Source organism: Pocillopora damicornis, chromosome 3, assembly GCF_964200805.1.
Source record: "Pocillopora damicornis chromosome 3, jaPocDami1.2, whole genome shotgun sequence".
Lineage (NCBI taxonomy): Eukaryota > Metazoa > Cnidaria > Anthozoa > Scleractinia > Pocilloporidae > Pocillopora > Pocillopora damicornis.
In genome coordinates, this window is record NC_142672.1 from 24,873,913 (window position 1) to 24,886,575 (window position 12,663).

Sequence of the window (12,663 nt, forward strand, 5' to 3'; positions counted from 1 at the left end):
TTAAGGTAAATTTTTCATACATACGTAATTTTCCTCTGGAATACGCGTTTACCCTCGCGACGTGGAAAGAAATGACATGGACGCATCCAAACCAGTCGCTAGACACTTTAATCTCCCTAATCATTCTAAACAACATACGACAGTTTGCGGCCTTTCCTTACATCTAGGCAGTTCGGAAAGCCGTTCACTCAGCAATTTGCTCCCTCGGCGGTCCGCTGTCGCACGGCTCTCCTGTTGTTGTGTTTCTTGATCGTGGGCATCCACGCTTCTGGAATTTCTATTCCACTATCCCTGTTGATGTTGTTAGGGTGAAGTCTTATATAAATAGCCTCTTTGACCCTGCGCGTGTAGTAATAAGGGTCACGATCAATAAACTTTACTTCGTTCCAGAGTGGCTTGTGTCCGGTGTTGTGGGCATGTTCTGAAACGGCGGAGGTCTCGGTACGGGCGAGTCGAATGTCTCGGTCGTGCTTCTTAATTTTGTCTTGCATAGGTCTTCCAGTCTCTCCGATGTACACCTTGCCGCATTCACAGGGAATCCTGTAAACTACACCATCTTGTTTAGCCGGGTTGACAGTGTCTTTCGGTCGTACTAACTGAGATCTTAGGGTAGTCTCCGACTTGAAAACAGCGCGTACGCCTTGTTGTTGTAGGCAGCGGCGAAGCTGTTCGGATAGACCTTTAACATAGGGTAAAACCGCAGTGGCTTTGAACTCGTTGGCGGGTTCGGCACTGTTGTTTGGTTTTCCGGTCTTGGTAAGTTTGTGCAGGAAAGAAGAAGGATAACTATTAGAAACCAGAACAGATGACAGATGTTTTTCTCCTCAGAGATAACGGAGGGTTTTGTTACGAGGCGTTTGGCGCGCTCGTAAAGGCACTTAACAATACCGCGTTTTACTGATTAAGGGTGGTGTGAATCATACGCTAAGTATTGATCGGTGTGCGTGGGCTTCCTGTATACGCTGGTGGAGAGACGGCCGTCAGGTTCTCTTAAAACTGCGGTGTCCAGGAAGGCGAATTTGTTGTCTCTCTCTGTCTCCATGGTGAAGCGGATGGAAGGCTGCTGGTTGTTTAAATGCAGTAGGAAGTCGTCTAACGTTTTCGCGATCCAGGATGGTAAAGGTATCGTCCACGTAGCGTTTCCAGATCCTAGGCTCGTAGAATGATGTAGTTATCGCCTGTTCTTCGAAATTCTCCATGTAGAGGTTGGCAATAACAGCGGAAACCGGACTCCCCATGGCGGCGCCGTCTTTTTGCTCGTATATCGATCCGTTATACTGAAAGTATGTGGATCTCAATACGAAGGTCAAAAGGTCAGCGATCTGTGCAGGCGTCAGCGTGGTGCGGTCTGCAAGGCCTGGGTCGTTCTCGAGTTTCTGCAGTGCGGCTTGTACAGCGGCGTCGATAGGAACGTTGGTAAACAGCGATTCTACGTCGAAGGATACCATGATCTAGTTGCCTAAGATCGTCTCATTGCTGACGGTGGATACGAAGTGGGCTGAATTGGTCACCGTGTACTCTGACTTTCCTGTTAAAGGAGACAGGATGTTGGCTAAGTAAGCGGATAAATCATATGCAAAGGTGTTTACTCACGACACGATAGGTCTTAGCGGTACGTCGGCCTTATGGATCTTCGGTAAACAGTAGATTCTAGGCGGCTGTTTGTGTCGGGGTCGGATCTTGTTGTAAACGGCCTCTGATAGATATCCGCTTCGCTTCAAGGTGAGCAGCTTTTCGGACAAGTTGCGGGTCAGACGGTCTGTCGGATCTTTGTTGAGGAGCTGGTAGGGTCCGTTCTCAATAAGCGTAGACATCTTGGCACGGTAGGTGTCGGTATCCATGACTACGCTAGCGCGCCCTTTGTCCGTTGGGAGGACCATGATGGACTCGTCTTCTTTCAGGTTTTTAAGTGCATCTCGCATCTCCTTCGTGATGTTAGGCTCTGGCGGTTCCGCCTGTTGAAGGATACCGTTAACAGCTCTTCTGACAGTATCTGCTTGTTCGGCGTCGAGTTGTCTTACGGCTGCTTCGACCTTAGCGATGATCTCTGTGGCAGGAATATTCGCAGGAGTTACGGCGAAGTTCAGTCCTTTCTTCAGTAGGGCCTTCACACGTGACTACATCGTGAGACAAACGAAAAACTTAGCTTTTTATTGTTATTCACCACGATGAATAACCACAACCTTTTCCACGAAAGTACAGTCTACAATCTAATTTTGTTATCCGTAGATGTCAAATGAAAGAACGAGCGAAATCGGTCTGACTGGCAAAAGCACATTTATTTTTTTCAATCCCGTTCTGTCGCAGAAAGTGTCAAAGACCCTAAGGTAAGTTATAAGCTGATGGTTTACCAATGAAATCAATGCAAAACTTGTCCTTTTTGAATGAAATTCTGTAACATAGATGGCTCCCAGGGAGTAGTTGCTTGACTGCATGGGACATTTTAAGGTTCCCATACGCGGTGACCATGTAAGTGTGTCGTTGCACAAGGCGAAGAGAACTCACGCGATTACATTTTACTAGCAAATAGAAAGGGCTTTCATTCGCTGAAAGAATTTTTATCCACTGTAATCCTAAAAATCACAACCTCCTCGATTGTGGTTGGTTTAAAAGACTCCTGATTTCCACTAATTCACTTGCCAAGTTGTTATTGGACAGGCAATAAGCTTATCACATTCAAGGTTGTAGTTTAAATCAACCAATCACAACCTTGGTTTCAATCACCATATAAACAGTGTACAGACTCCTAAATTGGGGCTTTCTTCAAAATTAGAGATTTTTTTCCCATGAACAAATGAACGTCTAGACGTTTACGCATGTTTTGTAGACTAACTGATCTGAGATACTACTACAGCAGATGGAGGTGAACCTCATCTCTGGTACACTAGGCAGATCTTGATGAAAAGCAAACAGATATGATTTTACAGGAATGCACTCGTTTCCTAACTGGAGAGTTTCTAAAATAATTATGTCAGTAAAGTTGAGTCAATCTAGACACAAATTCCGTGACTCAGTACTACCACTTGTCACGCAACATTCAACATGTCCTCAAGGAGTCACGGAATGGTTTTACTTCAGTATTTCATTAAACATTTCTCTTTCTTTTTGTGGCATAAAGGTCATCTATAGAATGTTGAGCCAAGCTATTACTACTACAAGGAGCGATCAATTACAATGAAACACATTTTTAATACATTCAGCATTTCCGGCTTGCGCTAAAGATTACCTTTCCACGTGACTGGCAAGCTTGAGTGGAATGCAGAGACGCAGCTTCACAGTCCTCTCGAAATCAATAATCAACTGGTTCACGTTTCAACTAAAGAATCCTTGTGTTTCCCCCTTTCAGCCAGGCTCTGAAATTCAAAAACAGTTCGTTATGTAAGTTTCATTGAACGAAGTCGAAGTTGTAGAACAGATGTAGCTCAGTTTCATTGAACACGAGCATGTGCAATCGTCGGGTAAAGAAGAAATAGAGGTAAGGTTGTGGTCTGCCAACTCAGGCGAGAGTGCATTTCTGACATGGTTTTACTGGATGTCAAGATTTCTAACTCATGTACGCTTGAGGAAATGTATTATTGAGCTGCTCAAGTAATTTTTGTAGATTGATATTTACAATAGTTGTCTATGTGCATTTAAGATCAACAACCTCTAATGCTTCATCGTGAAAGTTGCCTATGTCATCATGTTCCTGTTTATTTATATGGAGCGAGCTGAATTCGTATGAATTATTTGTATTTCCAGTATCTCATTGTTGTTTGGTTGTTCGTTTGATTTATTTCAATTAATTGAGACTGTTCTTTTAAAATCGACGAACTTCGAATTCATCGGTAACTGCTTGCATATAGTGCTTCAATTTAAACGTAATGGGTATCGTTTAATCGACATCCATTTACAAATTAAAGCTAAGTTTACCACATTTAAAAGCATCTCGGCGAGGAAAAATAGTTTTTATACAAGTCAACCGGAATGTTAAAGCTAAGACACCCGATGTGAAACGTTACTTAAACCTGATTCAAACATTATACACTGTAAATCATATTAATTCTGGAATATCATTTTGCTGATGTGAGTTCCTTAGAGCTGTTTTAATGCGACAATCATTCATGATTATGACTTTGCCCAGCTTCCTTTCCTAAAAGTTTATGAATTCTTAACTGTTACTTACTTTAGTATTGACTTAAAGCGAATCATCTCTATCTTGAGGTTAATTTTGATATATTGAATTTGCCATTTTGAAAATAGCACTATATCTCAATCGTTACTTTTTGCTGCTGTATAATAGCTTTTTTCAAATATCACTGCTATGACACTTTAGATTATATACTAAGTTTGAATCCCATAATGGTGAGATAATTCTACCTGTTGTTCTAATTAACTCTCAATGGCTTCACTTCAAACAACTTTGCTTTGCCCAATTTTTGTTAAAAGTTCTTGTTCATTCTACATCAAAATAATGCATAGGAGCATAATTTGTAACTTCTTCACTCCTATTAGTCTGTTACCTCTGTATGCTGTTTATTTTATTTTAATCTAGTGCTTTTATGATTTTAATTTTTAACTTGGGGACTTGAAAGTTGTCAGGGTATTTTCAATGGCTACAAGCTTCCTGTCACTAATCTGAGCTACTTTGAAATGCTGCTTGCCTCTGTTTTTATATCATTGTTAACTTAGGGTCTAGAAATAACTTTTTTTTAACCTGGGCACCAAGTGTCATAAATAATTGGATTCAGCCACTATTTGAAGCAATGATTTGGTTGCTAAGTCTGAATGATTCCATAAAAATGCTCTCTATAATTGCAATGCAAAAAAGTTTCAAGGACCTCAACAATTTGCTGAAAATGAGTGTTGGAAGTTGATACAATCAATTATGGATTCATTTCTGCATTGCTGAGTGTTGGTTTGCATGAAGAAAACTGAGAAAACCTTAAATAGATACCTGCTAGCATGGCTAACATAAACATTTTAGTTGCAAACAGTCAATTTTCAGTAGCATTGACAACCACCTCAGATTGCAATTTTGCACCTTGCTTCTATGAGCTATATTTATGCATGTTTTCCTTTGGGATTTTGTTTGTGATACTTTGTCTTTGTATACATTTTTAAAGTATTTGTATTTGCTTTTAACTTTTGTAAACAAGACTCTCTGAGAATCACCATGTTGCAAGAAAGTACCTTGTTTAAACATCAATATTCAAAAATAAATTATGAACTTTATAAACAGCTGACACAAGTCATCTACTTCACCATTTCATTGGTGCTATAATGACAATTGTTTTTGATGATTGTTTTTCTCAACTGACTCAGAGATGAGAGCCTGTTTTCATTGCACATCCATGTGTTCAGGAGCAAAAAACAAAAAAAGAAAAAAAAATGTAAAGTGAATGGTTATTCCATTTGATAAAATTATTATATTTTGTGTTGCCATATGACTGTTCAGTAATAGATCATAGTTGACATCAAAATGTGTAAAGAACAAAAAAGTGGTGCATGAGGTGCAGTAGAGTGTGCCATGGATGTACTTACCACATTTTGATATAAGAACCAATCAAAGTGCATGTATAATTCAGCTTATCATATAAACGACGATAATTGATCCATGTGTTGTACTTCGTTGCAGCTGAGTTCCAGAATATTCTGAATTCTGGTTAAGTTCCATTCCAACAGCTGCAGGTGTTCTGATACTTGACTGACTGAACAGCCACAACTTACAGTGATTTTGGCACAGAATAGTTATTTTACCAACAGCTAGTTGAATTTTTTCTGTCCACCAGATTAATCACTGGCCAGAAGCTTGTTGTGAATGCAATCCACCACACAATCTACTGGGTCAGTGGTTTATCTGGTGGATGGTATTATTGATTCAATCCAACAACAGCAAGTACCTGAGAGTTTAATTCAACTACTGCTACCATCTCACAGGAGAAGCAACTTGAAAAGTGAGTGTTTATCTTGTATGTATAATTGAAATAGAAATAAACTTATGAATAGAAAATGCTCTGATGCTCAAGTAAACCATTTTAATCTCTTGCTGCCTTGATTGAGGTAGCTGTTGTAGCCCTCTTTTGTATTACCAAGATATAAGAAAAGCTAGATGTAGCCTTACTACAGGTAAATAGAACTTCATTCTTCTATTTCCTAGCAATTTATAGCTGATTTTTCGAATTTCAAGCCCATTAAGCAATGTCAATTTCACACTAAACCTTGCACATACATGCATGGAGAAAAGTTTACTGGTGGGTTTCAAGATAGCTTGAATGTTGTCCAGGCTTGATCTGTTTTTAGTGCTTTTTTTAATCTTTCATAATTAGTCAGTTGGCCTCTGAGCTACAATCTGTTTGCACAGTTTTACTGTCCACTCACAGCTCTCACCTTCCTTTAGCTGAGGCTCCATCTGGTATTTGGTATGATCACTGTCTGCTCCTGAATATATGGGATATACAGTATATAGCTCATCATCTGATTCTTCAACTTGATTGAAAGTCTTGGCAGATTCTTCGACACAGATCCTAGTTAAAATTTTCCCTTGTAATCTTATCTCCTCAATTAGTAACAAATGCTGTGCAGATTGTTACAAATAATCCTTTTTGAGACACTTGTTACATTTTTTCCATCAGCAAAAAATTGATGTACATGGTTTTGAGGGATTTCCACAGTCTTGGCATTGGTACCTTTTGCATGGAGTTGGGTTTTTTTTATGATTCTTGACTATACTTAAGGGTGCTTCTACAGCTCCTGAAGTCTATGTTCTTTGGCTCAATGGTGTATATTTTTCCAGCTCTGATTATACCAATTGCCTCATCAAGTGTTAATGCTTTGAATCACTTCCTTACTTCACAGCTCTTTATTCCTGTTACCAATATGCATAAGATCAGTTCATTGTTTAATACACATTAAGCAACCAGTAGATGCCAATTATTGTGGCCTGTTTTTGGTGTCAATTTTTCCATCTTCATGGTTGACACTGTTAAATAAGCAGTGCTCAACAATGTAAACTGTGATCCCCAACTAGTGAATTTTTAGCTTTTTGGTAGGTTTCCTTTCCCACAACACTGTTCTGAGGATTATTTGTGAGAGCTTTTTTTCAAGTTCTCTCCTTCAAAAATGAGTGTCCAATTCTCCACCAGATAACCTTTCTGACTGATTGGAGCAGGTGTAATGACTAGCTGACTAAAGAGAGTCATATGCATAGGCTGTGGGAATGGTTCTACACACACTGTACTGTTTACTTTTCACTTATCAAAAATAAAATAAATCAAACCATCATATGCTTGGGCTGCAGAAACGGTTGAAGCTGTGCACACTGTCCTGTGTCATTTGTTACTCATCAGAAATGAATCAGCATCAGTCACTGGTTACAGACCATCACAACGTTTGACATACATGCTGGAATTTTGCTTCAAACTGTTCCGTTTCCTTTATCACTCATGGTAAATAAGTCAGTGTCAGCATGATAAGGCTTAATATAAAGTGGACAAGTAAATGTTCCAAAGTATATTAAATCATTTTAACTTGAGTCGACCATCCAAACACATAAAAAATTATTATCTAGTGCTTTGATAACAACCTGTTTCAAAACAGTGTTAAATATAGAACTGGCTGCCTTTAAGAAAAGGATGTTAAACTAAAAAATAACTTATATAAGCAACCTCTGTGCACTGGGCTTTGGACAACACCTTAGGTTGATATTCTTTATCATATGTTTTGATCTGAGTACAGTTTAAGCTTAGTTGTACAAACTGGAGATGTGTCCAGTTGTCTTTGTTGTTTGCCACCAGATGTGATTATTCATATCTGCCTGTAATTTTACATCTATTTCATCTAGGTACAAGGTCATAAAAAGCATGAATCTATATTTGTATTTTGGCTTTAATACCCACTATGATTGATTTAAATTTTTATTTTTCAGTCACTACAATACTGCTCGTGTATTTGTTAACTGCGCAGACGAATTTCATACGCTCAGATGCAGGGTAGTCAGATGCATATATATGATTTTTTTGCACACACGGTCGAAAAAAATGCGCAACTCATGTGCCTTTGTTATTCAGGCGACAAACAGTAGCAGTTGATTTGTTTGATTTGAGTTGTTGATGAAGCAGCTGGGAAGGAAAATGTCACTTACTCAAGGCATTGAAACACGTGTGTCATTGAGCGAGTAACGAAACAAATACTCACTAATATGCTGCCCAATTTATTCATTGCAATCAGCGATCCCTGAGATGTTTTCGTTGTGGAATGTAAACAATTTGGTGTTTGCATTGCAGGTGATGATTTCTTTGAAACTTTGAACCTACCTCAATCACCTTCAATGAGGATCAGAAGGAAAATATACTGTTTAAGATTGTGAATGAAGTTCTGTTTTATTCATTGCAATCGACGCATGATTATGATTAGTGATTGTCTTTGTAGATTTCTGTAGTGAAGCAGATTATCTTTAATAGAATTCTGTTCCAAACATTAACATGAACTTTTACAGTTGCATGAATTAAATGTTGATTAAATGGGCAGGACTGGAGGCTAGTTATTATGTCCAGGCTTAAATATGGTGAATTAAATTAAACTCTAGTTTTTATATGTTTCTGTATTGCTTTTATTTTCAGAAGCGGATTGGCAATGTCAGAAACTGCGAGAACTGATGAGAGCAGTTCAAAGAACATTTATGGTGACCCACCAAAGATCAATGTTAGTCTTCCAGAGATAAGTGAACTAACCCAGAATTTTATACGTTGGAAGGATGTTCAACTCCCAATTGACATTCTGTTGTTAACAGTGAAGGACTGTGAGTTCTTGAGCTGCTATTATTACATTAATGATCCATTAAGAAGCTATTGCAAAGGACTTGGTCATGTGTACTTTGGCAGCTTTGGTGAAGATCAAGATGTTAAACTGAAAGTTGCTTTGATGAAATGCTCAGAGAGATTTAAAGTTCCTGGTGGTGCTTTAACTGTTGTAAAAAATGCTGTCACTCAGCTGAGGCCAAAAGCAGTCTTTTCTGTGGGCCACTGTAGTGGTATGAATCAGGAATCAACAAAGCTTGGGGATGTGGTTCTGTCAGAAAAGCTCACAACCTATTCCTATCAGAAGGTTACAAAGGATGGAAAGAACTTTTGTGGGTTCACAACTCCTGTAAGCAGAGACATTACTGAACTCATTGAATGTGCAAGTCATGGTTGGAATCCACCCCTAGAAAATCCTAAAGAGAGGAAAGTTGAAGTCCTCTGTGGCGAGGTTTTGAGTGGTACTGAGGTCGTGCAAGCTGGATGGCGACGAGATGAACTAGTGAAGTCATTTCCTGAAGCAATTGCAATTGAAACTGAAGGAGAGGGTAAGATCTCTTTTTCCTTTGAAGTTACTGTTACTGTAAAATCTGCTCAAAGAGATATTTGAATATATTTGTATCCTGGGAGAGAGAGTTGATACTCATATCGTGTTGGCAAACTTTTCTGCAAGTGTTGAGAGATGCACTGGCTTGTGAGTGAACATACTGGACTTTAGATCAAGAGGTCTGGGTTCAAGTCCAGGGCTAATGTGACTGTGTTCTAGTCTTGGCTGGGACACTTTACTCTCACAGTGTGTCTCCACACCCAGGAGTATAGATGGCTACTGATAAACTGACCAGTATTTCATACACATGTTGAGTGAATAAGAGTAAAGTCTCAGTGGCTGAATGGTGTGGGACCTGGGAGAGGCTCATTCTACAGGGACTAGCTCGGCACCTAATTTTAGGTGACTTTCCAAAATATATCTCTAGTTCCTTACAAATCTTTGATGACAATGGTAACAATGGGAGAGGTTGAAATCAGGAGATGTTGGAGAATACTAAAACTTGTTGTTTTATTCATAATAGCTTGTTATTGTATGTCTTAGGAGTTTTCAGTGCAGCACATGAACTGAAAATGGAGTGGGTTGTCATCAAGGGTATTTCAGGATATGCAGATGGAACTGAAGCAAAAGAAACCTGGCAAACATTTGCAAGTGTAACAGCAGCTTCTCTTGTTGTCAGCATTCTAAAGGAATGCAGTATTTTTGAAGATTGGCCACATTACAAAGGTAAACAGATCAACTTTGGTCTTTTTTAGGCCTACAGTATATTTGCTAACAGTCACTAGCTGTGCTCACAGTCACTAAATGTGCTGGAACTGAATTAAAACCATGATTAATGACCTATGATCATGCACTGACCAATCAGAACAGCTCTTCACTCAGAATTGTTACATGTTTGTCAGCAATTTCACAGGCTCTGCTTTTGTGTGTTGCACTGGGCTAACAAAATGTGAGAAATTAAAGATAATGATGTTGACCTGAAGTTGACATACAGGAGCTCTAATTTTCTTTCTACAAAGATGGATGGTGGTATGCTTTCAAACTTTTTGGGAAGAAGACTTCCAACCTCACCCCACTATATAATACACCCAGAAACTCCTGCTTTAGTCCAACCCCTCCCCTACCAGCACAACCCTTATTTTATAAACCACAGGTAACCCAGGTTCCTCCAATCGGTCCAAAGAAGGGCTAATGCTCGAAACATCAGCTGTAGAAACTCTTTACGGTGGCCATTTACATTATCAACTTAGTTAATAAAACCAAATTATCATTGCTAACCGAACAACAGTAACTGTTAACTCTTGCAGATAGGAAATTACTTGAGCCAGTATGTCTATTGAGACTTATAGGTGCCAGTCTTTTTCAACCCAATTATTGCATGGTGCCTCTCCTAAGAACTGCGGTTAAATGCTGAATTTTTATGCAGAGGAAGGAAGGATCACAGACATCTTAAATTCCTCACGTAGATTTGCATTTTTAGAAATCTTACACCCACATTCGTTTGAGTTATGTCCTAACCTTTGCAAGCAAGGTTAGGACGCAGTATTCGAATTATGTTGGTTTGAACTACATAAAGCCGCATGTCTGTTTCAAACCTCATAAGGCTGTCTAACTGCTGTCTGTTTGGTTTTGTGTTCTTGAAGATATTTCAACTGACAGACAACATTCAGCACTGAGTAAAGAAGTTCCGGTAGAGCCATGCTGCTCTAGTGCCCAGTCTTCCCAACAGCAACATGTTTCGTCTACCAAAACAGCAGGTATGTATTTGAATGAACAGATGCAGTGAGAAACTGTTTCTTTTATTCTTATTGCTGTGAAACTCACCATAGAGTTCTCTCTTGCCTAGTAGGAGAGCTTCAGAGCGCAGAATCCGAGGGTCTGGGGCTCGATGCTGCATATTGAATCATGACATCTTCCTTTAGACTTAACTAATTAGCGTTACTGTTTGCGGTTTAGCTTTCTCTCTTCTGTTGATTAGCTATTTTTCTTGAAACTTTATGGCATATATTCCATAGAAATCTCTTGTGTTCACGATTTTCTTAGTCTTATAGAAATACATTTTTGCGGCTAGATTTCTTTGACATGCAAATAATTACCTGCCATTATTTAATTAGTAATGAACCTGATTAAATGCCCGCCTCGCTGTCTCTCGTTTTAAATTACTTTCCTTATGTTTGTAAGGTGGAAAAAGGAAGTCATCAAGCGGGTTACTGGACCAGGGCATAAAGCGCTCAAAGCTTGAAGTATTAGTCACTGAGGACTTCATTTTTTAACTTCTTCAGAATCTGCATTCTGATTTAGACTTTCGGACTGGAGGATTTTAAGTGTTACATAGTTACAACAAGATTTGTGATTTTCCTTAATAATAATTGCACTTGTCACAGAACAAATCAATATATTTTTAAGATTTTTGTGTAGCGGAACAAACGATAGCCTCGATTACCAGCTGCTGTTGATGAAAAAAGCCCGCGCTTCTCTCCTTCACGGATCGGAGACTGCACTTGAGAATTAGGTGCAAATCGAACCTAGCGACGAAGATTTAGGGTGGCCTTGCCCAAGCTGCTTATTGTATGGAGTTTTTCTTATAGCCTTTCGCAAACTAGAGATATGAATGGTAGGTCACCAAATCCGTTTGACGTGGCGAGGACATTTTTTCTTCCTGGCAGAAAAAAGAGAACAAGAAATCTTCTGGTCGCGTATATGGGCGTGTAAATTTCGTGTAAAATGATGCACGGTAGGATGCATAATGCAATGGCACAAAGTGGCCTCGAAACCAAATTCCTCAGGAGACGTTTCACGAGGAAAGGAAATAGCCCCATTGCTACAATGAATCTGTTGGCTCGAAAAATCTGGTCTAATTTTTTTTTCTTTTTACATTTGTTATCAAGCAGGGGGTTCTACTAAACAGTTGCCTCGGCCAGAGGTGAAACGCCGTAAGGAAGAGTCGTCTCCGAAGGACGCCTTAACTCCGAAGAAAGGAAAAACTCCTTTTGCAGGTAAAATGAGGACATATCTATGGGCGTGCCCAGTGACCCCCACCCCTCAACCCGATCTTTCTTCCCCTTGCCTTGATAAAATAAATATACGTGGATTCAGCAAAATGGCATGAATAGATGCAATACGTACTACTCGCTATCCTCTCATCTTGATGCTTTGCTGTGATGTCTTTATTTTTGTTGTCCAGCAAGGAGTGCCTAGTGACGAAGATTTAGAGTAGCTTTACGCAAGCTGCTTATTGTATGGAAAAGAGTTTTTAAGAGCTTTTCGCTCGATCGCAAAATAGAGATATAAATGGTAGGTAACCAAATCCGTTTAAGTGGCGATGACAATTTTTCTTAC

At 39.3% G+C, this 12,663-nt stretch overlaps 1 protein-coding gene and 1 pseudogene across 3 annotated transcripts in view; one reads left to right on the forward strand and one right to left on the reverse strand.

The window, feature by feature from the left end:
- Positions 1-188: 188 nt before the first annotated feature.
- LOC149048996 (uncharacterized) lies at positions 189-2,103 on the reverse strand (annotated as a pseudogene).
- A 1,174-nt stretch (positions 2,104-3,277) lies between these two features.
- The window catches only part of LOC149048997 (NLR family CARD domain-containing protein 4-like), a 40,736-nt gene continuing 31,350 nt past the window's right edge, over positions 3,278-12,663 (forward strand). Inside the window, exons 1-6 of one of the 3 annotated variants that reach the window (XM_089201411.1) lie at positions 3,278-3,475; positions 5,618-5,936; positions 8,601-9,325; positions 9,868-10,050; positions 10,968-11,081; positions 12,213-12,320. In XM_089201411.1, the coding sequence (XP_089057537.1) occupies positions 8,614-9,325; positions 9,868-10,050; positions 10,968-11,081; positions 12,213-12,320 (1,117 nt within the window). In that variant the 5' untranslated portion in view covers positions 3,278-3,475; positions 5,618-5,936; positions 8,601-8,613. The remainder of the gene's footprint in view (positions 3,476-5,617; positions 5,937-8,600; positions 9,326-9,867; positions 10,051-10,967; positions 11,082-12,212; positions 12,321-12,663) is intronic. The other 2 variants (XM_089201412.1, XM_089201413.1) reach the window with 2 other exon arrangements.